A 24,613-nucleotide genomic window follows, 5' to 3' on the forward strand; every position below is an offset into this window, starting at 1 on the left:
AGGGAGCCCATGGACTGCAGCCTACCAGGCTCCTCTGTCCACGGGATTTTCCAGGCAAGAGTACTGGAGTGGGGTGCCATTGCCTTAAAGCTCAAAACAATAAAACTAAGTGATGGAAAAAATTCTAAGGAACGATGATAAATCCAGGCATACTTTCAGCTTGAAACCTGTCAACAAGTTAGTAGCCCTGAACCACAGTTATGTAGCCTGTGGGCAACTTTTATTCACTTTGGACATGAGTTGCAGGAGGCAAGTACCTTGCCTGTTAGTCGCCCTCTGGATTCCCAGGGCCTAACAAAACCTCCTCTTCAAGGGACCTCATCTTGGTTCCTACAGGGGCACAAGGGACAGGAAACAGCTAGCCAGGACCGTAAGGATGAAAAGGCTTAAGTGCAACACACCAGGGGGAGATGAACATGTAACATGAAGCTGGCTGCTTGTCCTCCATTGTCAGTTGTTTCAAATTTATGACTGGCAGGTGAGAGCAGACACTTTCTGCCTTTGGTTTGGTTCCTGACTTTTTAACACAGTTGGTCCAAGTCCTTTGCCTTGATTTCCCCAGGTAAGGGCAAGGGAGGAGAGTAAGAAGAAAAGGGAGTCTGTAGCTTCTGAACTTTACTTTTTAGGGGTGTGTGTGTGGAATCTATGAATATGTGGGAACACATGGAAAACGTATTCACGTTTGGAAAACGTATTCACATCTGGACAACACAGATGTGCCGGGGTGTGGGGTGGGGTTGGGGGGAGTGGTCAGGGACCCAAACCACGTGTGTCCCTCCTCTGATCCCCGAACACCCAAGCACCCGGGTAACCCACCTGGGCGCCGGCAAGTCCTGCCGCTCCATAAGCCTCATGGTAGATGGTGCCGGTGGACTCAGCTCGCCGTGGGGCAGGTCTGGGGTAGCACCCTGCGTGCGGACCAGAGTCGCCCGGCCCCGCCGCCAGCCAGCACGTGCTCGGAGCGACGCGGGCGGGCGCGGGCGGAGGCCCAGGCGGGGCGGGGGCGCGGCCGCGCGGCCACGTGACGGGCGGCGCGGGTATTAAGCGGCACGGCAGCCGCTCGGAGCCCGAGCTGGTGCTTCGCCCGCGACCCAGCGCCCAGTGTACCGCCCCGAGAGGACCGCGCGAAGGTCACCCCGCGCCCGCCTGCCCGCCGCCCGCGCCTAGCCGGCTCCGCCGCGTCTCCGCCCGCCCGCCCGTCCGACCCTGCGCGCCACGCCGCCGCCGCGACCACCGAGCGCCATGAACCAGATCGAGCCTGGTGTGCAGTACAACTACGTCTACGAGGATGACGAGTACATGATCCAGGAGGAGGAGTGGGACCGCGACCTGCTCCTCGACCCCGCCTGGGAGAAGCAGCAGAGGAAGGTCAGCCGGGGTCGCGTGCTCACCGTCTGCGGGCTCGACCCGCTTGTCCGTGTGTCCCTTTACCCGGGGGGCCTCCCGCGCGGAGTCGCCGCCGACCGGGTGGACTAGCGGGAGGGCGCTTGATGGAGGCTGTGTGGTCCCGTGTCCTAGAAGCCCGGGTGCCCCGGGAGAGAGGAGATAAAGTCCAGGGACGGTCAGGGAACTGGGCGTCGTGGGTGCGCGCGCGCGTGTGCGTGGGTGCGCGCGTGTGTCACACGAGTTACAAAACGAAAAATGTTAAGGGAAGTACAGTGCGGGCGTTTCAGTTTTAACCTGCCTTAAACCAGAATCTGAAAGTCTCAGGTCCGCTCCTGACCCCTCGAGTCTGTGACCTTCGCCACAGAGTTATTTGCTGGTCCCGTTGTGTTCAGTAACGCCCCCCCATCCCTCCCCAAATAAAAGAGGTCAAATGAACATCAGCTTCATTCCGATTTTCACAGGGCTGCCCCAGAGAAGAACTGGAAATCATTTATTAAATGTTCTGGGGCTTCTTGGAGAGGGATGCTGTATGATCACCAGACATTCACCCATAAAGTAATAGTTATTTCACACTCTATTTATGGTTCGTTGAGGTAAGCACACAGGGACGAGGGAGTCAGCCAGCTCTAAAAGTTCCCTGCTCATCTTCTTTGGCGCTCTCTGGGGGCCCAGTGGAACATTCCACTATTTCAAGGTTTCTTCTTGATCCCTTTGGCTAGAACTCTAGGGACGGCTCACCAGGAGGCTAAATCCCACCTCCGTTTGACTGGGCGCAGAGCCTGGCCGGGTCAGGGATGCCAACGCAGACCTGCTCACCCAACCTTCTGATGACAGTGTCCTGGCAGAAGCAAAGTGCCCTATGCTTTTTCACCCCCTGTTTTTCTTGGGGTGGGGCAAAGTGTGTTTCCCTTCTAAGGGCCTGCTTTTAAGTGGATAACGTCTTTTGACCATATGTGTGCATGGGAATGCTCTGTGTAGCTGCCACAATGGGTGATTATCTGATAGTGCTTGGTGAATAAGTGTCTGGCTGCAGGAAACACATCCCATACTCCTAACAAACAGAGGCAGAGAGGTCTCATATTTGGATGATTATCAAATAACCATTTTAGAGGGTTTTTTGGTTATTTATAAAATAACCGAATATTTTCAAATACAGATTTTTCTTTTGTTGTCATTTCTCTGTTAAGGAGACCACTTAATAAATTATTTATTTGCAAGCTCCAGTTTAGCTACATTTCATTCTCCCTCTGAGTCCCTACCTTCTTGGAAACAGTGGAATGAGAGTGATAAGTGGAAGTTGAGTCTATAGAGGAGAATAAAATTTCAGATCTTCTACAGTTTTTAAAATGATTTATTGTGAGGGAAACACCTGGCCTGAGGATTATTACTGTTTATTATTATTGTGTCATCTGGGCTGATGGACGCATCATCAGTCAGAAAGAAGTTAAATCGTTGCTTTGATTTTTAACAGTGTGTTTCTTTTTTTAAAAAAGTTTTCCACGGTTTTTATTACTACATTTTTTTCATGGATTTTTTTTTAAGTTTTAAGTCTTGCAAAGATTGCTCTTTTTTTTCTCATGATAGGTAGTCTGCCCATCATTTTTGAAAGTAATAGTCTAATCACAATAGTTTTTGTTGATTTTTTTTTAAATTACAGTATAGGGCAGAGTTAATTTTAGTTTTCAAAAGCCATATAGACATATGTCATTTGTCATATATACATATATGTATATAAAATATATATATTTGCATACATAGTTTTTAATTATTTTACATATAATGTATAATTATATATAATTTTTAATACACACTATTTGGGGATATAATTTCCTTGTTGTAATTTTTTAAAGTCTGGGGTTCCTATGTGAATATATTATTAAAACTGTATAACACTTGAAATATATTATTGAAAAACAGACATGTGTCTTGGTCCTAGTACAGAATAATGCTAAAAAGTGAGAATTAATTTTTTTTCTCAGGTAGATTGAGTGCTGTGTTGTGACATTAGGGAAAAACAAAACAGAAGGAAATTTCCATTAGGACATGGACCTGAACAGATCCAGAAGATCCTCTATTTTCTACTTTTTGTAGAGAACTCACTCAAGGCAGTAAAATAGTTCTGAACTGGGAGGTCGTGGCAGCCAGCACAGTGGCCTCTATTTATGTCCTATGAGCCAAACTGCTGGAACAGGACAAGGATAAAATGCCATTGTTTCTATTGTGGGCTACCTTCTCCGCACTTGCCGTTTCAGTGATATGCCGGGTATGAGATCTGTCAACAGATGCTGGTAACACATGATGACGTCTGTAGTGTTATAATGGATGTGGGGCCTAATTATATCCACAGTTCACAGAGTCTCATGGACTGTGGTAATCCTTGCTCTCTGGTATGGAATTCCTCACTACAGAGGACTTAGTAAAAGTATAGTGCTGTGTGTGTGTGAGGAGAGGTTTCTTTCTTTTTTTTTTTACATTAATTTTGTCATCTTGACTATTTTAAAGTGTACAGTTCAGTGGTGTTAAGTACATTCATATTGTGTAGTCAGTCTCCGTAACTCTTTCCTTCTTGCAAAACCCTTTGAACTCAAACTCTGTACCCATTGAACAATAATTTTCTATTCCCCCCACCCCTAGCTCCCGGCAACCACCCTTCTACTTTCTGTCTCTATGGATTAGGCCCCTGGGGACCTCCTCCTGGACTCATACACTGTTTACCCTTTCGTGTCTGGTTGATTTCACTTAGACTCATGCCCTCTAGGTTCATCCATGTTGTGTCATGGGTCAGAATTTCCTTATTTTTAAAGCTGAATAATAATTCTCTGACTGTATGGCCCACATATTTTGTTTATCATCCATTGATGGATTCACCCATGGGTTGCTTCTACCTTTTGGTTATTGTAAACAGTGCTGTGAACATAGGTATATAAATACCTTTTCTTGACCTTGCTTTCAGTTTGGGTTTTTTTTTTTTTTTGATTGTGTACCAAGAAGTGAAATCTCTGGTTCTTGTGGCAGTAATTCGCTTTTGATTTTTTTGAGGGTGCACCGTGCTCTTGCCACAGTTTAGAAGATGTTGAATTTAGCAAGAGTGTGTACAGGTACTTCAGAGTTCTCCCCTGCTGTTTCCAGGGCTATTTGAGAATATTTGTATTCATGTAAATGGGGCTCTCTTCATTGGACTTTTAAAACTTCCAGATCTTTGGTGCTTAGAAATAAGTTTCTCCTGGAAGCAAAGAGCACGTTCAGCCTTTAATTCAACAGTGGCTTAATTGGGAGGTGACTTGTCAGAACAGCAATGCTGAATATGTGTGCTATCTCTGTGGGCACAGAGTGCTGTCCTTCACCACCCTGCAAGGCTAAAACAGGCCTTTTTAGGAAGTGACTGTGTGTTTCGGTACATAAAGGCTTCTTCCATCCTTGATCTGTAAGAGCTAGGTGATCAATACACTTTTCTGTTCATTGTCAAGAGCATAAGAGAGTTGTTCACTTATTCCACATTCAGAATTCTGATCATTTCTCATTGTTTCTAAAGAAATTCAAGTCCTGTGTAGTCACAATTTAGATGGACCAGCTCACCATTCACCTCAGTGCACCGGCTGTCAGTCCTGCCATCAGACTAAAATGTTGCCACGTGGGGTCAGGCAGTGTGGAAGGACACTTGCGTGGGAGTAGCTGCCCACAGGTCCGGATTAAATAGAGAGTTCAGAAACTGCCAGTTGCCCCTTTCCATGTTCTGATGAGCAGCTGTTGGCTTAGGATGCAGGTGCGGGCTCTTCTACCCTGCACATTGGTCCTGCGGGAATTTTTCCTGGGGAAGAAAAGGTGAGAATCGTTCCAACAAGGTGAATGATGAACCAAGGGCCTGTGCAGTGTCTCAAATTCATGAGCCCTAGATGAACCTCAGTTCCGCCTGGTACTCTCTGTTTGGCCATAATTAAGTCACTAGACCTTTAGAATTGTGTATCTTCATCTGGAAAATACAGATAAGGGATTCCCTGTCTTTCTTGCCTCATAGTTTTTCAGAATCAAATGGTCAAACTAGTTTCCATCGAAGGGGCTTTGTAGACCGCACAGTGATCTGTAAATGTCAATGTTATTACTATCCTTATGCAGCCAATAGTTGTTAATTTCATCAAGCAGTGTCGATAGCGATCAGTATTGCGGTTGGACTTTTGAGGGAAAAAGAAACACATTATTTGTTCCTTAGTGATTTGGATGTAGTTTTTTTGTGTGAAGTAAGATGTACAGAGCATAAACTTTACCATTTTAACCATTTTTAGGTGTACAGCTCAGTAACATTAGTACAGTCACATCTGACCTAGAGAGGTGGGATGGGGGAGGGTGAGAAAGTCACCAAGTGGCCAGACCGGGATTCGGGCCTCGAGACACTCAGCTCCGTGATGTGCTTGCTGACATGTCTGTTATTCAAGATGTGTTTGAAGAAGTGTGAAGAAGAGAGGAGCTTAACTGAAGCCAAAGATGCAGATTCAGTCCCAGTGTTCTGTGACAACCTAGAGAAGTGGGATGCAGTGGGAGGTAGGAGGGAGGTTCAAGAGGGAGGGAACATGTGTATACTTATGGCTGATTCATGTTGATGTATGGCAGAAGCCAACCCAATATTGTAAAGTAATTGTCCTCCAATTAAAAATAAATAAATAAAAAACAAATTCAGAGAGAAAATTACATTGGTAAACTGGGGAGCCAGGTTATAGAGGACCTGGGATGCCAGGGTGAGTGTGGACTTCCAGCTCCAAGAGTGCTTTGGGGAATGCTTGAGCTAGGAGGAGCCCCGTTTCAAGTAGTTTATTGTTTGCAGAATAAACGGGAGCCGGTAAGCGCCTGAGGTGGAGGATCCAGGTAGAACTCATTACGGGGACTATACATTTCAAGTGGTGAGGATTAGAAGCAGTGTTGAGGAAGGCATTGATTTGAGAGAGATCAGGAGGGATTATAAAAAGTACTAAATAACCCCATGTGGTTCCCTGGCAGGCTGCTGTATAAATCCAATTAAGCAGACAGGATCTCACCATTAGAGCTCCTGGACTTAAAACTCAAGATCGTGATATTGACAAGTAACGAAACTAACCAGGAGTACCTGCTTCTCCACTAGGAGATGTGTCTGGTCAGAAGGCTAACCATTTATGGGATGTATCATCCAATGCAGGGGGCCGAGTGCTGAGGGGCCAGTTGTGCATCCAGGTGGCTGTTGCCTAAAGAGAGGACTGGAGTTTCAGGTATCCATTGATGTCCAGAGAGAGTTGATGATGGGCAGGCTTATAAGATAGGATCTTGTAGGAGCCCTAAGAGACCTCTGCCCCCAGAGTGCCTGTTGTTCTCAAGGTGCCCTTGGTTTGCTGTGCAGAGTCACAGGTGCAGTAGCTGTAAGGTGGAGAAATCAGTCTTTTTCTCTTCATCTTCTTTTAGGTACTGTGATATGTCCTGGAGTCTGCCCTTCACCCTTCAACCTAATTCACCGAGGAAGAAACTTGAACCCCAGATAAGCTTTTCTGAGACTGTGGGAGGAGGAATAGAACTCTTAGCTGGGAAACCTAATGAACACAACTTCAGAAAAGTGTCAGAATGCCCTGCAGTCTATTGCTGCAGCTGGGAGACACCTACAGAAAAGGCGCAGCTCCCGGGTGGGTGGGGGTGCTCCCATGACAAGCAGAGGAGTTGACACGGAATACGTTGGAGGACAGTCAGAACTGTACCACTGTTTCCCTGGGAACGGGACTAGTTCTTCCAGAAAGAACAGAAAGCAAAGATGAGGGGAAATTGCTTGCTAACTACTGTGCTAGACGAATTTCTCAGGCAGGAACATCTCAAACACAAGAGATGGGTCTGTCTAAAGAAGGCTGAAAACTATGTTTTACACAAGCACCTGTCTGAGCAATTGCACACACACTTCTCAGTATACCCCTCCCCCCACATTTTCCTTGAGCAGAAACTGTCAGTAGAAGATTGTTCCCTTGCAACCTGTACTGAGGAGCAGAATAGAAGTGGAGCAGAAGCATGGCCGTTCGTTCTTTGGCAGCTGTTGATTACGGTCATGCTGGGTACCAGGGTTAGAGCATGGAGTTGGCTCCATCCCAGGCCTTAAGGGACGTGCAACATAGTTCAGGAGACAGGGGAGTGAGAAGCACAGAGGAGGGACTGGCTCACGGAATGAAGCGGAGAACATTTCCAGAGCCCCTTCTACATGGTTGCTGGTCACAGTGCTTGGAAGCATCTTCCTCTCGGGCACCCAGGTGGGGAACCTGGGAGTTAGCCTCAAGCCCTTCCTCTCTCCCAGCCCCTGTGGAGCCCATCTCCTAAAGTCCCCCAGACCCTGCCCCTTCCTCCCATCATGTGCTTTAAGGCCCTTCAGAGTCTCTGCGTTAACTGTCTGGATGGGGGCGGTGGCCTCTGCTTCGTCACCCTTCCACACTCCATGCTTGTGCTCAACTTATCTCCCTGAAGTGGACCAACGATGGAATACAGGGACCCTGAAGGCATGAGCAATAGGGGAGGAATCCTCAAGAGAGTCAGAGATGGCAGAACCAGAGGAGGAAGAGAAGTACAGGAGGCAGCCCCATAGTAGTGGCTAGAGGTAACCATGGTCTGAGCTGGGAGCAAACCTAGAGCTCCCAGAAGGAAAACAAGACTGAGTTACACTTCTAACACAGCCCTTATGCACCAAACCCCCCCAGGAATATTTGTTAAGTGAATGAATGCCAAAATACCCCTACCCTGGTTTACACCAAAACTTGGGAGCTTAGGACTTCATCTTACTCTTGACACCCCAGGTCTAAAAATATGGAAGCCTAGGTGAGCCAGAATTTATAGAAGAGGCTCATAGAGAAAGATGCTGCAGGAGTGATCTTTATGAAACACAAGTCTAGTCGTGTATTTCTACTTAAAGCCGCTCTGTGGTTCTTTTTTTAAATTTATTTATTTGGCTGCCTCGGGTCTTAGGAATGGCACACGGATCTTTGACATGTTATTTGGGATCTTTCGTTGCTGCACGACGACTCTAGTTGTGGCTTGCAGGATTCATTGCTCCATGGGAACTTAGTTCGCCAGGCAGGGATTGATCCCACGTCCCCTGCGTTGCAAGGCAGATTGTTAACCATTGGACCACCAGGGTAGTCTCCCTCTGCGGTTCTTTATTGCCTTGAGGGGGCCTTTCAGACCTCTCACAGGGGTTTGGGAGGTCAGGCCATCCTCTGTCGGCTACTCCTCTTACTCCAAGGGTTCTTGTGGTCATCATGTTGTTCTTAGTTCACCCCTTTGCTTATACCCAAGTCCGGCCTCCTCCCCCGTTCTGGGAGTCCTTCCTGCTCAGGCCCCTCCTCTAGAACGTGGCTCACTAGATGCTCTCCTGGTCTCTCCCGTGAGCAGATGCTCTTCTTTGGTCCCCTGGGCCTACTCGGAGTCTGCACTCACATTTGTGAAGTACAGAAATTACAAGTCATATTTCGGAAAAGAATTTAGTACAGTTATTAATCATTTTTTTTTTGCAATCTTTGTAACTCCATGAGCTACAGATGTATTAAATCCAACTCACACTCATGTTTAATGCTCCTTAAAGGTGTTTTCTCAAAGCATTTTCTCAAGTTCCACAAATGATGGATTTCTCCAACTTAGTTCTTATTCCAAGACTGATCCTAGAAAGAGAAGCTGCTTAATGTTTTTAAAAAGTTGCAATTTAGAGATTTGGGGAATAAAATAAAACCATACATGTAGATATATTTAAATGATAATAAAATGTGTCACCACATGAATGAACAAAATTCTGATAACCTAGATTTAATTTCACATGACTGTTTTGTCCAGATTGAAAACATCTACCCATGTAATAAAATTCCAAATTCATTGAGACAGAGAAGTATACATTTAAATTTGTTTTTCTGTATGTAAAACCTGGTAAAACAAGAATTTTTGGAAGACATGCCAGGCTTCACAGTAGCAGAATTAGAAAATAGGGAAGAGATGCAGGTGATTCTGTGGACCCTGGAAAAGAATCTACCTGGGACAGTCTTGGTATAAGCCAAATTCAGGACTACATAGTTAATGTGACTTTGAGTTGTGTTTGTTTTTGCTAGGGGTTAAATGTTAGGCATCATTCCTAGAGATTACTGTATAATGAAAATAGATTCTTATTAGTGTCTATCACAACATGAAAAGGCTTGCTATCTTAGTAAAAAACTGTTTTTTTAGTAATTGTGAAGGTCAAGAGGACAAGTAGGTGACTATGAGATTGGGGTGGGGAATGACAACAGCCTTTGATATTGAAGATATGACTACATCTTATATAGATACTTATCACTGAGATTGGCAAATCAAGAAATCCTATCTTTTAGAGTCATGAGGGGTCTTTAAGTTACTTTATTATAGTCGAACAGGATGGGAAGATAATAATTACTTAGGAGATAATCTCATTGCTTTTTATTAGAATTTTAAGATATTTTGTACTTATTAGGTTGAACCATAGGAAATTTTTGACCTCCCCAAATTGCAGTTTCTTATGGCTCAACCCGATAAAACCACTGTGTCACGGCTACTGTCCCACTATATTTGAGGTACAGTATTTGACCAAGACCTCACAGTAGCCAAGCCATAAAACTGAAATCAACTTGTTTCTAGTCTGATTTCTAGTGCCTTTGGTATTCAACTGGGAAAATAAGGGGGTATTTAAGTTTTTGTAGCAGTTAAAATGGAAAGGTTTGGATTGAGGGATTGACAGCCCATGGAAACATCAAAAAGAAAGGTCAAGCCTAGAGATTTACATGCAGGAGTTACCTGCTCAGAGGCCAAGTTTGAAACTGTTAGGAGGGGGAAGTGGAAGATGTACCTGGCAGATGCTGAGGTGAACTGACATTGAGGGCTCCTGCAGGAAGCAGTAATTACCGAAATGAGGAAGCATTGCTTTTCTGGATGAAAACATGCATTTATTGGACGACTTGGAACCACTCAAACTGTTGAAATGTCTTTGCTTTTCTTCCTGGAGAAATCTCACCTTGGTGTTTTGTTGGAACTTTGCCATCTGAATCTGGCATTTGAATTGGTTTAGTTGCTAGAACAGAAACCCAGGGACTTGGCACCCTGGAATGGGAGCTCTTTTAGCTCATGAGATAAGTTATGGTTTCCAAAGGAAGTGAAAAGCTGTAAGAAACTATTTGTGGTGTGTGCTCAAGTCTGTGACATAGAATCCTTCTGCAACTGGAGTGGCCAAGGAGGGGCCTTCTTGAGGAAGACTTTGTTGCAAATTTGTAAGGATTATTAAGAGAAGTAGTTTCATGACTGAAAAGAATTAGTTTCATCTTAACATACCAAATGTAGCATTCAACCACAAGGTAGATTTCTCTTTTCGTTTATTATTATTATTTGGCTGCAACATGCAGCATGTGGGATTTAGTTCCCCAACTAGGGATTGAACCCATGCACCCTGAATTGGAAGCTCAGAGTTTTAACCACTGGACTGCCAGGGATGTCCCTAATATTTCCTTTGATTTTTCCTTTCACCCTTAGGTTACCTAGAAATGTGTTACTGAATTTCCAGTTATCTGGGAATTTTATGGAGGGCTTTTTGTTTCTGATTTCTAACTTAATTCTATTATGGTCTGAGATACTTTGTAAGACTTATATCCTTTTAAATTTATTGAGAGTTGTTTTGTGGCTCTGAATATGATATATCTTGCTGCTCATGCTGGTTATTCATAATCCCCAAGTCTCATTTGAGTGATTCAAAGTGCCCATAATAGAAACCTGCATACACAGTGGGTTTTGTTATAGGAGAGAAAGACTGAGCTCTGGGAGTCATGACTGCCAAGGAAGTCCCAACTTTTTCTGTTATATTGTTTATAAAATAATTTAAAAAATGAGATGAATGGTGGTCCTCATTTAGGTGTTTTGTTTCAAGTTTTTTTTTAATCTTGTTTATATTCGTTTTTTCAGCATAACAATACAAGAAAAATATTCCAATAAGACAGTAAAAATGATCTTTTAAAACGTGGATTTTTTGCTAGTGGATTAAAAAAAGAGGGGGAGGGGCTTTGGCACATGGTTCCCAGTATTCCAAGCTATTCACTGTTATATGGCAGAGCAGCTCTTTATTGAGAATTTCCAGGCACTGTTTTAACCATATATATTATTTTATTCCAATGTCATGGCAGTCTTAAGAGATGAGTAGTGTGATTCTTACTTTTCCATTAGGGAGGTTAAGTAACCCACCTACGGGTGCTTGAGGGTGGGGAAGTGGTGGCTGGGAAAGGTACACAGAATTTTGTCTGTATTACAAAGATATTATCTTTCACAATCAAAATTTTATAAAATACAGAGGTGCTAATTATTTTATTGTGTATTTTGATCTGCAAGTGGCAGAGCTGAATTTTGTATCCAGGTGACTTAACTCCAGAGGAGGTGCTTTTATTTTTATTTTTAAAAGATTTATCTTGTTGAAGTTTGGTTGATTTACAATGTTGTGTTAATTTCTGCTGTACAACAAAGTGATTCTGTTATATACATGTATTCTTTTTCATATTCTTTTCCATTATAGTTTCTTACAGGATATTGAATATAGTTCTCTATGCTATACAGTAGGACCTTTATCCATTATATATTGGATTGAACCAAAATATGGGTTGATCAGAAAATTCATTCAGGTTTTCTCATAACATCTTATGCAAAAACTCTAATGAACTTTTTGGCCAACCCAAAATATAGTAGTTTGCATCTGCTAAACCCAGATTCCCAATGCATCCCTCCCCCAAACCCCCGTTTGAAAGGGGGTGTGTGTCTGGATTTTTAATTTCTAAGTGGGTTAAGGGGGGCTATCTGATGAGAATGAGAAGACTAAATATGAGACATGGAAAATATTGTCCTTCCAAGATTTTCCCATAGTCAGGCTCTAGCAATCACTCTATCCCACAGAAATGCCAGAGGAGGCGCACAGGGACCCCAGGAAAAGCCAACTACATCTTTCAAATGGAGGCTTCTTGGACATGCCACTAAGGGCACATCTTTGGAATTAACTGCTGGTCTGTCTGACACAGTTCCAAAAAGAAACTGGAGTTCAGGATGCCTAAGGAATTGAGTCAGGTCCCTTTTGGAACGAGAAAAGGAGACTTCCAGAGGCAAGAGTGTAGATTAGATCCATCTTCCAGCAGACATGATGTCTTAGTGGACGAGGATGCTCGCCAAGACTTGGGCTCCACAGACATTCGGCCAGTGGCAGTGCCAAGGACTCCCTTCACTTTACATTGAAAATACCCTGCCTTTCTTTTATTTATTTTTAACTTATTATAGAAAATTTCAAGCATACCCAGAAGCAGAGAGAACATATAGTGAATCCCTCTGAACCCTACCGGGCAAGTTTCACAAATAAAGGATGCCCGGCTCTTCCCCCTACCTCAGCTTTATTGAGGTGTCATTGAGAAGTGAAAAATTGTATATATTTAGTATGCCACATGTTTTGATAAATGTGTACATTGTGAAGTAATTACCAGGGATGTGCAATCCTAAAAGGAAAAAAAAAAAAAAGTTATGTTCAACAGATGCTTTATTCTCTAAACCAAATTGTGAAGCAAAACTGCCAAGTGAGCCAATTGTTGCCTTCCCTGTTTTCAAAGTTCTGGCTCCTCCCCCAGACCCAGGCTTCCTGCTACCTGCTTTTTGACCATCCAGGTCTCTTCCCTGCTCTGCTTGGACACCTCTCCTTACCCCCAGTTCCCCTGATAATTTCTCACAGTATTATGATTATGTTATGATTGTCTATTCCTAAAAACTAAAGATTTTTAGGCAAGATCTGCCTTTCCAAGGATCATCAGTTTTTTTTAACTTTTTTTTTGGCTGCATTGGGTCGTGGTTGCTGTGCACAGGCTTTCCCTAGTTGTGAGGAGTGGGGGCTCCGCTCTAGTTGTGGTGTGCAGACTTTTCATTGCAGAGGCTTCTCTTGTTGCAGAGCACGGGTTCTAGGGCACAAAGGTTTCAGTGGTTGTAGCACACAGGCTTAGTTGCCTCACAGCATGTGGAATCTTCTGGGACCAGAGATCAAACCATTGGTAGGTGGATTCTTAACCGCTGGACCACCAGGAGTGTCCAGGGGATCATCAATATTTTAATGGTGACCTTTCTAAGACAATAATGCTGTTGTCTTATTCCTGGTTCCAAGAAGAACCCTAATGGTGAATTTCAGGCTCAGAAGGGGAAGAGAACAAAATTGTGCCAAGAAACCTCTGTTGGCAGAGGCACAGGCTTTTAACATCCTGTAAACTTGGTGGATGGGTTCACCGAAGTTTGTGGCCCCGTGTGAGAAGGCAGTACTGGTAGGCTATGTCTCTTCTCTTGCTGCAGACTGATCAGATAAATTGATCCCATAGCCTCCTTCAGGTTTATTGGTCTGACTCCTGTGACCATTGCTTTTACTGCTTTGAGTGGGGAGCTTGAATTTGAGACAGGAGGTGGGAACAGTGTCTGAAGATGCTGAATTTGATACCTCTGCATCTTTATTTCCTCCACCACCCCCAGAAGAGAGCCAGAGGAAGGAGTCGAACAGACATCTAACATGGCTTTGGGGAAAGGTTATTTTTAGGGGCAGCCTTGCCAAGACTGCTTCCGGAGCTTTTATTTAGACATAGATCAGGTCCTCACCTGCTTAGGTATGTGAATTTCTAGGGGAGGCCTGGAAGGGATAGGGACTATCTGCGTGTAGCAGTTCCAGGCCACCTCCTTCCTTGCAAAGATTGATTTTATTTGTTTCCCACCTTTATTGAGGTGTAATAGACATTTAACACTCTGTTGGTTGAAGGCATATAGCATGATGCCCATCTCTCAGATTTTCAGTTCTTTATGAAAGGTAATGAGGAAGAGGGGGAGATTGATCCCAGAGGTCAGGTGACCCCCTCATCTAGGTTTTCCCAAGACAATCTCAGTTGTGGCTCTTGTCCCAGAGTAACTATAAATAGTGTCACCTTTGACCCTCAGAGGTGGTCCGGCTTAGACTTTAAATTCTGTGGTCACTCTGTTCAGAGGAGATACACACAAGGCCATTTCAGAGAAGGTTAAAATAATATTGAGACCCAAATAATTTGTATATTGGACAATAATGCCTTTTCTGAAAGTTCTGGCCTATTTCTGAAGTTGAAAAAATGCAAATATTAGTGAATGAGAGTTCTAAAACTTTGACAGATTTAAATATCACAGCCCAGTAATTTCTGAGTCTTCTAACTCATGAATCCTTTGGAAGACCAAGCCTTGCAGCCAACAGTGGGAGTGAGACCTATGTCTGAGAAGTATGGGACCACTGACCTTACTGGAGGCCTCCTGTGGGCCAGGTTTCCCTCTGAGATCCACATCACCGTTGTCATTTTGGTAGTTTGTATACCGTCTGTGTAGTCTTGTAAGTAATATTTATGCTCATACCTCAGATAGTTTGATAATAATATGTGCTAGATTTTAAGGGTGCTGATTTTGCACGTCTAGAAAATTAAGGATTTTCTTTACCAGTGGCTCAGGGTAAAGAGGTCGCCTGCCAATGCAGGAGACATGGGTTTAATCCCTGATCCCTGATTCAAGCAACTAAGCCCATGCTCCAGAGTTATTAAGCTTGTGCTCTGGTGCCTGGGAGCCGCAACTACTGAGCCCCTCTGCTGCAGCTTCTGAAGCCCAGGCACCCAGGAGCCTGTGACCCACAACAAAAGACGCCACAGCAGTGAGAAGCTCACACATCGCAACTATCGAGTAGCCCCTGCTTGCAGCAGCTAGAGGAAGCCCATGTAGCAAGGAAGACCCAGCACAGTAAAAAATAAAAATAAAAGTAAATAAAATTAAAGTGCTAATCACTCAGCCATGTCCAACTCTTTACAACCGCATAGACTGTAGCCCACAAGGCTACTCTGTCCATGGAATTCTCTAGGCAAGAATACTGGAGTGGACAGTATTGTCCTAGAGTAACTATAAATAGTGTCACCTTTGACCCTCAGAGGTGGTCCGGCTTAGACTTTAAATTCTGTGGTCACTCTGTTCAGAGGAGATACACAAGGCCATTTCAGAGAAGGTTAAAATAATATTGAGACCCAAATAATTTGTCTATTGGACAATAATGCCTTTTCTGAAAGTTCTGGCCTATTTCTGAAGTTGAAAAAATGCAAATACTAGAGCTGTTCCCTTCTGCAGCGGATCTTCCTGACCCAGGAATCAAACCTGGGTCTCCTGCATTGCAGGTGGATTCTTGACCACCTGAGCCACCAGGGAAGCCCAAAAAATCTGAGTTAAACATTATTAAAATATCTGGACCTATTTCCAAGGTCAGATCTCTAAGTTTGTTTTTTATGACAGCTTAAATCTTTTTCTTAAAAAAATTATACATATCTTTAGAGACTTGAAAGTCTGATAGTAAAGTGGGAATAAGTATATTTAATGTCGGATAAAATTGTGTTTAATGTGAAATTGTCCCTTCTGTGATGAGACACAGATAGAGTAGTCGCCATGGGAGTCCTTTAAGGACTTGGTCAGGAAACAGGGAAATTGCTGTCAGAAATACCTGGAGGGTGACCGTGGGTCTATTGCTGTCACTGGTGTCTGGGTAACTAGACACTAAGGACTCCAAAGGATTTCTCTTCCATGGCCTTGGACTTGGACAGGGTGTACCTTCTCCACGGGGCATTTTTTGTTGTTGCTGGAGTATAGTTGATTTACAATGTTGTATTAGCTTCAGGAATATAGCAAAGTGAATCGGTTATACGTAGACATATGTCCATTCTTGTCTTTTTAAAGATTCTTTTCCCATATAGGCCATTACAGAGTGTTGAGTAGAGTTCTCTGTGCTATGCGGTAGGTTCTTATCACTTATCTATTTTATGTGACATTTTAAAATGTGATATTGAACTAGGGATTTCTACTGTGAAACTTACCCCCAAAAAAAGCCTTGAAGTAGCACTTTATCAAGTGATTAACTTCAGAAATTTAGACTTGCTGGAGTATGTCCAATTTAAGTCACTTTCCTTTTTCAGGTAGAATGACAAAGGCTGAGGAAAGTAAAGCTAGTTAGCATAATTACAGCTAACCAGAGAAGGGCAGAGAATCTAACCTAACAGATTGTATAGGCTTTCCTAAACTACTTTTTGGAGATACATTTTCAAATAATTGCCCAAGTCATATGTCTTTATTACAGAAAATATGGAGAAGAAATTTTTTAAAGTCACATCATAGAGAAAACCAGTGTTAACATTTTGTCCTATTGCCTGCTAGATGACTTGAGGCCATAGTTGAAAAGCATATATTTATGTTTTACACTATAATATATATTGTCTAAATGGCTTAGGATATGAAGACTTTTGAACACTTTGCCCTCAGCATGAGCCCTAGGGAAGAACTTCTTGATGGAGGAAGTGCCAGCCTGATTCCCTCCGTGGCAGGAGCTTTGGAAACGCGCAGCTTCCCTTTTTCGTAGCCCTTCTGCTTTCCAGAGCTTTCCCTGTATGTAGTGAAAACCTGTGGATGGAACTGACTGGGGACTGTTACCCACTTAGAACCGTGCTAGGGTTCAAACCACCAGCACAAAGCATGTGGCGTATTCCAGAGAGCCATTTCCTTCAAAATAAGCACTTTTAATTTTTCTGTGTAGGCAACCATTTATTTGGGTCCCTGAAAATAGTAACAATATGGTGAAGTTGAATTAAAGTATATTTATTTTGCTGTCTGGGTAGAACAAGCTGCTTCCCCAGTTGCCGGGATGGACTGGGGGGAGGGGACGGGGAGGGGGAAAAACATCAGTAAGCTTTTCTTTAAGCTTGAATTCATCCTCAAGAAGAGGGTCATGAAAGTACAATGAATGCTGCTCTTGCCTATAACCAAGGAACAGTTGGGTGTGCCCTGACCCAGAGCCGTGTCTTGCACATAATTACCCAGGCTCCAAGGGAACAAGTTATTTTGGGAAGCATAGCTCAGGATCAATCATATGTAAGGCTGTTTGTTGGGAGCCTTAAATGCTTGCTTACCAGAAAGTCCTCAAAGGAATTCTTCACCGAGGTTGTGCCAGCTTGCGGGAGGCAGGTGTGACCCCACGCAACTCCCAGCCAGAGGCTAAGTCAGGTTGTTGGCCTCAGGAAATCTTTAAGCTCAAATGACCAGGCATCAGTAGCTTTCATGTGGTTCTTTGAACTTATCTTTTTTTTTTTTTTGGTTCTAATACTTTAAAACAAAAATGACCAAAACTTTGATTCTGTGGATATTTGATTTGGTACGCATATGCTTCCAGTCCTAAAATTGTTTGGGAAGTAATTGCATATTGCTAATCTTAACTTCCTTTTTTCCATTTAACAGTTAAGATGGGGAGTTTCATCAAGATCATTTAATTGCCCTTTAGAAGACAGAAAGCTGTAACTTTTTAGAAAATTTATTTTTAACTGGATAATTACTTTACAGTGTTATGTTGGTTTCTGCTGTACAGCAGTGTCGAATCAACGGTAAGTATACATAAATCCCCTCCCTTTGAGCCTCCCTCCCACCCATCTAGTCACCACTGAGCACCAAGCTGAGCTCCCTGTGCTATACAGAAGTTCCCCACTAGCTGTTTTACACGTGGTAATGTATATCTGTCAATGCTGCTCTCTTAATTTGTCCCACCGTCTCTTTCCACTGCTGTGTCCACAAGTCGGTTCTCTCAAGAAATGAAAAACATCCCTTGGAATTAAAGGTAGTTTGGGTTGCAAACTAGTACCTGGTCTGTGGCTCAGAGAACTGTTGCTGTCCTTGCTAGGTTGCCTCTGTCTTGAGGGCTATAGAGATGTAAAGATGAGTAATTGCAGCTGAAAAGTAAGAAATAGGGAATGAGTAATGAAGACTCCTGTAAGTGGTAATAAAATGTTTGTAGGGAATTTTCTTGAGTGGGGAGGAAATTAACAGATGGAAATATACTTTAGCCTCCAGAGAAATGTATGATTTTTTATGAAACAGAGAAAAGTGCTAAATAATTCAACCCAAATCCAATATTATTTATGGTGATCTGTGTAAGAGGGAACACGGGGACACACATTGGGATTGAAATGAAAAAGGAATGCAGTAAGCTGAGACTTCTGACAGTTGTCATTTTCACAGGACAAGGGACGTGTACTGTCGTTAATATCAGCGAGTGATAGACTCCAGTTAGTTCACTGTTTCATTCTTTTTTGTAACATTTTTGTTCATGTCCTTTTTATTTTTTATTGTAATATAGTTGATTTACAATATTGTGTTAGTTTCTGGTATACAGCAAAGTGATTCAGTTATATATCCATACATATGTGTGTGTGTATATATATATATATATTAGCATATTCTTTTTTGCATTCTTCTCCATTATGATTTATTACAGAATATTGACTATAGTTCCCTGTGCTCTACAGTAGGTAGGACCTTGTCATTTATTTTATATATATTAGTTTGTATCTGCTAACCCTAAATTACTAATTTATCGCTCCCCCACCCTCATCCCTCTTTGGTAACCGTGTGTTTGTTTTCTGCAGATATCATTCTTGTGCATTGATTACTACTGGCCTTCATCAAAATCAGATCAGTAAAATTTAGATTGGAATAGTGAATATTTTAGCACATTTGAATGTTTACCTCTTTTTAGAAGAAAGACTCTATAAGACAGTTCTTAAGTAAAGGTAAAATCACGACTCTCATATAAGCAGAAAAATAAATACGTGTTAAAGATGATGTTTAACTAACTCATGAGAAAACTGGAGAGGTGTTCCAGCTGGTTCAAAAGAGAATCTGAAGTACAGTTGTACATTTATAGATTAGGAGTATTGAAACTAATGTCCGAATAGCGGCAGATTCTTTTCGATGGGAGCAAGGAAGATTGTCCCTGAACTGAACAAAAGGCATTCCCTTCTGTAGAAAAGAACCGGGCTGCATTGCTCTCACTCATCTATTGGTTAGATACATGAGCTGTAGAATAGCGTGGAAGGGGTGCTGTAGCCAGTGCACCACTTGACCTTCAGAGCTCAGATTTTTCCTAACATAAAGTACCTTATTATGTTAAAATTTTATTTATTTTTTAGTTGAAGGTAGTTGTTTTACAGAGTTTTGTTGTTTTCTGTCAAACATCAACATGAGTCAGCCATAGGTATACATATATCTCCTCCCTCTTGAACCTCCCTATATTACCTTATTTAGCTATTTCCTCTTTCCAAATTCCATGACTTATATCTGTCCCATCCTTTCTGGAAGTTATGAAGGAGACTCCATATATCAGACAGATCATTCCTTAAACCAGAATTAGTCTGGGCTAGACTTGGCTTTGTTTAAAACCTGAAAAGCATTTTTGTCCCATTAGGTAGCCTTGAGGATCGTTAGCACATTTTTTTTTATCTATTCTGAACATCCAGGGACTAAATGGAAGTCAGTTTTATGAACCTGGTGATTGAAGCCTAAAATTCATGATGAAAACCAGAGCTGGCTAGGACTGTGTTTTCAAGGGCTGGGAAAGCCATTTTTACCCTCCCCACTTCAGGTGTCACCCATTAGCCAGATTCTATTTTTAGATCCTCTTCAGTAGTGAGGATTTTTATGAGTAGTGAGCCATTTTGGGGGAGACAAGATTATAGACTCCTTTTTATTTTATTTTTTTAAACATTTAAGGGTTCTCTAGTTAAGTTTGACATAATAAGAATCTTCAAAAGCCTGGAACTTGACCAGATAGAGACTTCTAGCTCTGCAGTGGTTTTTATTTTTCAGTTTAAAAAATCTGTTAGCTGTCTTCTTTGTCCCAAAAAGTCAAACAAGATGTTATTCAGCAAATAGTTACTGAGTGCCACTGTGTCCCAGGATAAAGTGTCTGGAACACAAAACAAAAATCCCATCTTTGGGAATTCCCTGGCGGCCCAATGGTTAGGACTCTGAGCTTCCAAGCTGGGGGTCAGGGAACCAAGTTTCCCACAAAATGTGTGGTGCAGGAAAAAAAAAAAAAATCCCAGCTTCCCTGTGTGTCACTCTCACAGACATTTTTAGAATGTTCCAGGTGATGGTGTCACCCACCAGGTATTTCTGAGAGGATTTTTCCTGCTCCCTTACCAAGTCCTTAAAGCCCTCTCATGGTGACAGCCCTACTTGAGTTGCTCGTAGGCTTTGACACTCCTTAATTAGAGATTGTTAGCTATTCTCACATTGCCTAGAAAGAAAGCCTGAATCCTACTTGTAGGCAGTATTTGTTGGGGATGAATCAGTGGGAAAAGACTGCCTCTCTTTTTTTTTTCTCTTACTTTGTCTTTGAGTCATTAAATTTGTGTTTATGTGTATTCCTGATACTCAGATGAAAAGCTGTATGTTGGTACTGTTAAGGCTCCAATTTATTTATGACTGAAATTGTCACAATTTAAGCTTGAAGTATTAAAAACTTGAATGGGTCCTGGCTCTGTATGGGTTCATACAGGTGTACCTGCTGGGTGCTGCGTTCATTAGGTGACACAAAGGTGAATAAGGCAGGACTAGAGAGTACTGCGGAGAAGGCAGTGGCACCCACTCCAGCACTCTTGCCTGGAAAATCCCATGGACGGAGGAGCCTGGTAGGCTGCAGTCCATGGGGTCGCTAAGAGTCGGACATGACTGAGCCACTTCACTTTGACTTTTCACTTTCATGCATTGGAGAAGGAAATGGCAACCCACTCCAGTGTTCTTGCCTGGAGAAGCCCAGGGACGGGGGAGCCTGGTGGGCTGCCGTCTCTAGGGTTGCACAGAGTCGGACATGACTGAAGCGACTTAGCAGCAGCGGAGACTACTGTGTTCATTTTGTGGATCTTTGGTGCATAATCTGTGCCTGTGGGCATGTGGAAAGCCTGAGAAACCAGTTGTGGGCCTTCCATTTGCAATGGAGTGCAATGGAATTTGCCTTTTTGCATGAGTTAACTTTAAGGCTGTTTGTATCTAATGTATCATGAACCAAATTCTGATTTCCATGTAGCCCTTCATATTAACTCTGCCTTAGGAGTAAGTTTTTTTTTAATGCATGGACAAAATATTTTTACTCTTTATGAGCAAACACTAGTATTGTAAGCACCTTGTACCCTGAGGAAGTTAAGATATGCCAGTGGTGTCCTCGTTTCTTTGAATGGTGGGGTGAGTTTATGTGATAAACCAGGAAAGGTAGAGAACTGGTGTGGTTCTGGGTCCGTGCATCCCTCGCTGTCTGTGTATAGCAGCAGTCTATGAAATGTGCTGAACTGACAGTGCGTTTATACTCGTTTATCAGAGGTGGAGTATCTCCTATGCTCAGGTAGACATAAATTGTGACCATGGACTGTCTTTATTTTTCTATGCAGTGACTTACTTCCCTTTCCATTGAAACCCCAAAGCACCTCAAATTTCTTTGAATTTCCACCACCTACTGCTTGCTGTTCTCTTGTGTTCCTGTAGCATTTATATTTGCAAAATATTTTGCAGTCCCCTACAATTCATCATACTTCCCAGCCAACTCGTTGTATTAGGTTCATGATGCATTGCTTAGGGGAAGAAATAAGCCACAGGATTGGCAGAGGCAAACTATTATTTATAGGACGGATAAACAACAAGTCCCACTGTCTAGCACGGGGAGCTATATTCAATATCCTGTAATAAACCATAATGAAAAAGAATATGACGAAAATATATATGGGTATAACTGAGTCACTTTGCTATACAGCAGAAATTAACACAACATGGCAAGCCAGTTGTACTTCAATGAAATTTAAAAAAAGAAAAAAAGTCACAGGAAAGATGAGCTGACTTGCCCACACCAGACGCTGAGTTGGTCACAGAGCCAAGCTCAGGCTTTTAGAACTGGTGATTTTTAAGGACTGCTAACCTGAGCTGTTGTGTGCTATGTTATCCAGCAGGATCTTGGAGACTAAGCAGAGATTTATGGCCAGAGAATAAAAGGGCTACCCACCATGCCGTTAGCTGCCTGGTTATGCCAGTTATGAGAATGTTAGGGCCCCAAATGGACTTCCGAGATGTCTGGTAATTGATTGCAGCGCATGCAGCGTCCTTAGAAGGAACACTCTTCTACTTACTTACTTCTTGCTTTGATTCACTTTTTTAAAATGTTGTGTGTAATTGAAAAGTGTGCTTGGGTGCTTGGCAACCTTGAAGACTTGGAATTTTTTGAAGATCATTATGATCTTGATTGATGATTAGTCAACGTTCATTGTACTGAACAGTTGGTCACCATTGTGAGTGACTGCTGAGTCCTGAGAGCTATTCTAATGTTAAACACCAGCAGAAACACCTTTCCCCCCGCCCCTGCAATGGCGTTCAATTTTGTTCTTTTTTAAAAATTGACATATACTTGGTTTACAGGGTTGTGTTACTGCTGTACAGGAAAGTGATTCAGTTACATGCACATATGCAGTCTTTTTCTTTTATATCCTTTTCCCTTATGGTTTCTCATAGACTTTTGCATATAGATCTCTGTGCTATACAGTAAAACATTGTTGTTTATCCGTCCTATAAATAATAGTTTGCCTCTACAAATCCCGTGGCTTATTTCTTCCCTAAGCAATGATCCATGGACCTAATACAATGAGTTGGTTGGGAAGTATGATGAATTGTAGGGGCCTGGAAAATATTTTGCAAATATAGATCGTGTAAGAGCACAAGAGAACAGCAGTGGGTGTTTTTATCTATATAAAAGCTTGCATCTGCTAACCCCAACCTTCTACTCTATCCCTCTTCCACGCCATCCCTCTCCCAACTCCTCCCCCTGACAACCACCAGACTGTTCTCTTGTGTCCCTGATCCTGAGAAACACCTTTTAAATGTTTTTAAAGTTGGTAGAGTGTCTGACCCTTTCAATTTAAAGTCACTCTGCTGATTTTTCTGATGTGATTCCGGGCATTGTGGCATCGTGCAAACTCACCCAGGGCTGTTGCCCCATGATGCATGGGTCAGGGTCTTTCTGGATGAGGGGTGGGGAAACTTTAAGGTGAACTAGCATGGATCTGCCTCTACCAGCCACGTGGGTTGCATGGATCTGCCCCCTCAGAGGAGCAGCTCTCTGCCCTTGAGGAGGGCAATGCCTCCTTACTTAAAATGCCAGAGCTGCCCCGCTTCTCCTCCCTTAACCAGACATTTTACAAAATGTGTGTATCTTCCTAGACACTCCCACCCCCTGCCTTACTTTTCAAATATTAAAAAAGGACCAGGATAGTGATTAGAAGCAATCCTGGCAAATTGGGAATTTATGAAGTGGAAAAAAAAACACGGTTATAATGATTATTGTAAGTAGAAAAAGAAATGGAGCGTTGTTAGAAAATTGGCTTAACAGAGTTGTAGTTTTCAATAGTTTTTTGCAGGAGGCAGTTCAGAGCTATTGTGATAATAGATTGTGTTGCCCAGCTGGCCTTTGTATTTCTTCTCCTGATAACCTTTTGAATAATTTCATAAGTTGATTGTGGCGGTTTTTTTTGGTAGCTGGGAAAGTGTCAGGACATGAAGGACAAATAATTGCGTGGTGTCAGAGTCAGAAATAGAATCTGAGTTCCAAGCCATGATAGTGAGCTGGACCGGGCCCTCCACTCTCTCTTGGGGACCACTATTTCTGCTCACCTGGGGCTCAGTTGTCTTGCCCAGAGGATCTGGCCAGGAATCCACACTCTGACCCTCTTGATGTCTTTACTCACAGACGACAGTAAATGATAAGCGACTCAAAATTGTAGAAAACTCTGATGCTGCCTTAAACTGGTTTTGACCTGATAGACAGTGCTGCTTTTTAAGTATAGTTGATTTGCAGTGTTGTATTAATTTCTACTGTACAGCAAAGAGATTCAGTTATTTATATACATTTCTTTATTTTAAAGTATTCTTTTCTGTTGTGGTTTATCTCAAAATATTGAATATATTACAGCTCCCTGTGCGATCAGATCAGATCAGTCTCTCAGTCGTGTCCGACTCTTTGCGACCCCATGAATCGCAGCACGCCAGGCCTCCCTGTCCATCACCAACTCATACTATAGAGTAGGGCTTTGTTGTTTATCCATTCTTTATATAATAGTTTGCATCTGCCAACCCCAAACTCCCAGTGACAATGTTGTTTTATAATTAGTGGATTTAAAAGCTGAAAGTTATTCAGGCTTACCTAGCCCAAACTTCATGCTGCTGTGCCCAAATGCCCCAGCCCTCGGTAAACCCTGTTCTGTTTCATTCAGAAATGCCCAATGACTGAAGTGAGTCTCCATGTTAGGAAATGTGACCTCAAATTAGTATTTTATGTAGTTATTATGAAAATAAA

At 42.6% G+C, this 24,613-nt stretch overlaps 1 protein-coding gene across 1 annotated transcript in view; it reads left to right on the plus strand.

The window, feature by feature from the left end:
- The first annotated feature begins 1,111 nt into the window (after nucleotides 1–1,111).
- ACTN2 (actinin alpha 2) overlaps nucleotides 1,112–24,613 on the plus strand; it is a 78,628-nt gene continuing 55,126 nt past the window's right edge. Inside the window, exon 1 of the mRNA XM_070782249.1 lies at nucleotides 1,112–1,368. Within this exon, the coding sequence (XP_070638350.1) occupies nucleotides 1,243–1,368 (126 nt within the window). The 5' untranslated portion in view covers nucleotides 1,112–1,242. The remainder of the gene's footprint in view (nucleotides 1,369–24,613) is intronic.

The sequence above is a fragment of the Bos indicus genome, chromosome 28 (assembly GCF_029378745.1).
Source record: "Bos indicus isolate NIAB-ARS_2022 breed Sahiwal x Tharparkar chromosome 28, NIAB-ARS_B.indTharparkar_mat_pri_1.0, whole genome shotgun sequence".
NCBI classification, from domain to species: domain Eukaryota; kingdom Metazoa; phylum Chordata; class Mammalia; order Artiodactyla; family Bovidae; genus Bos; species Bos indicus.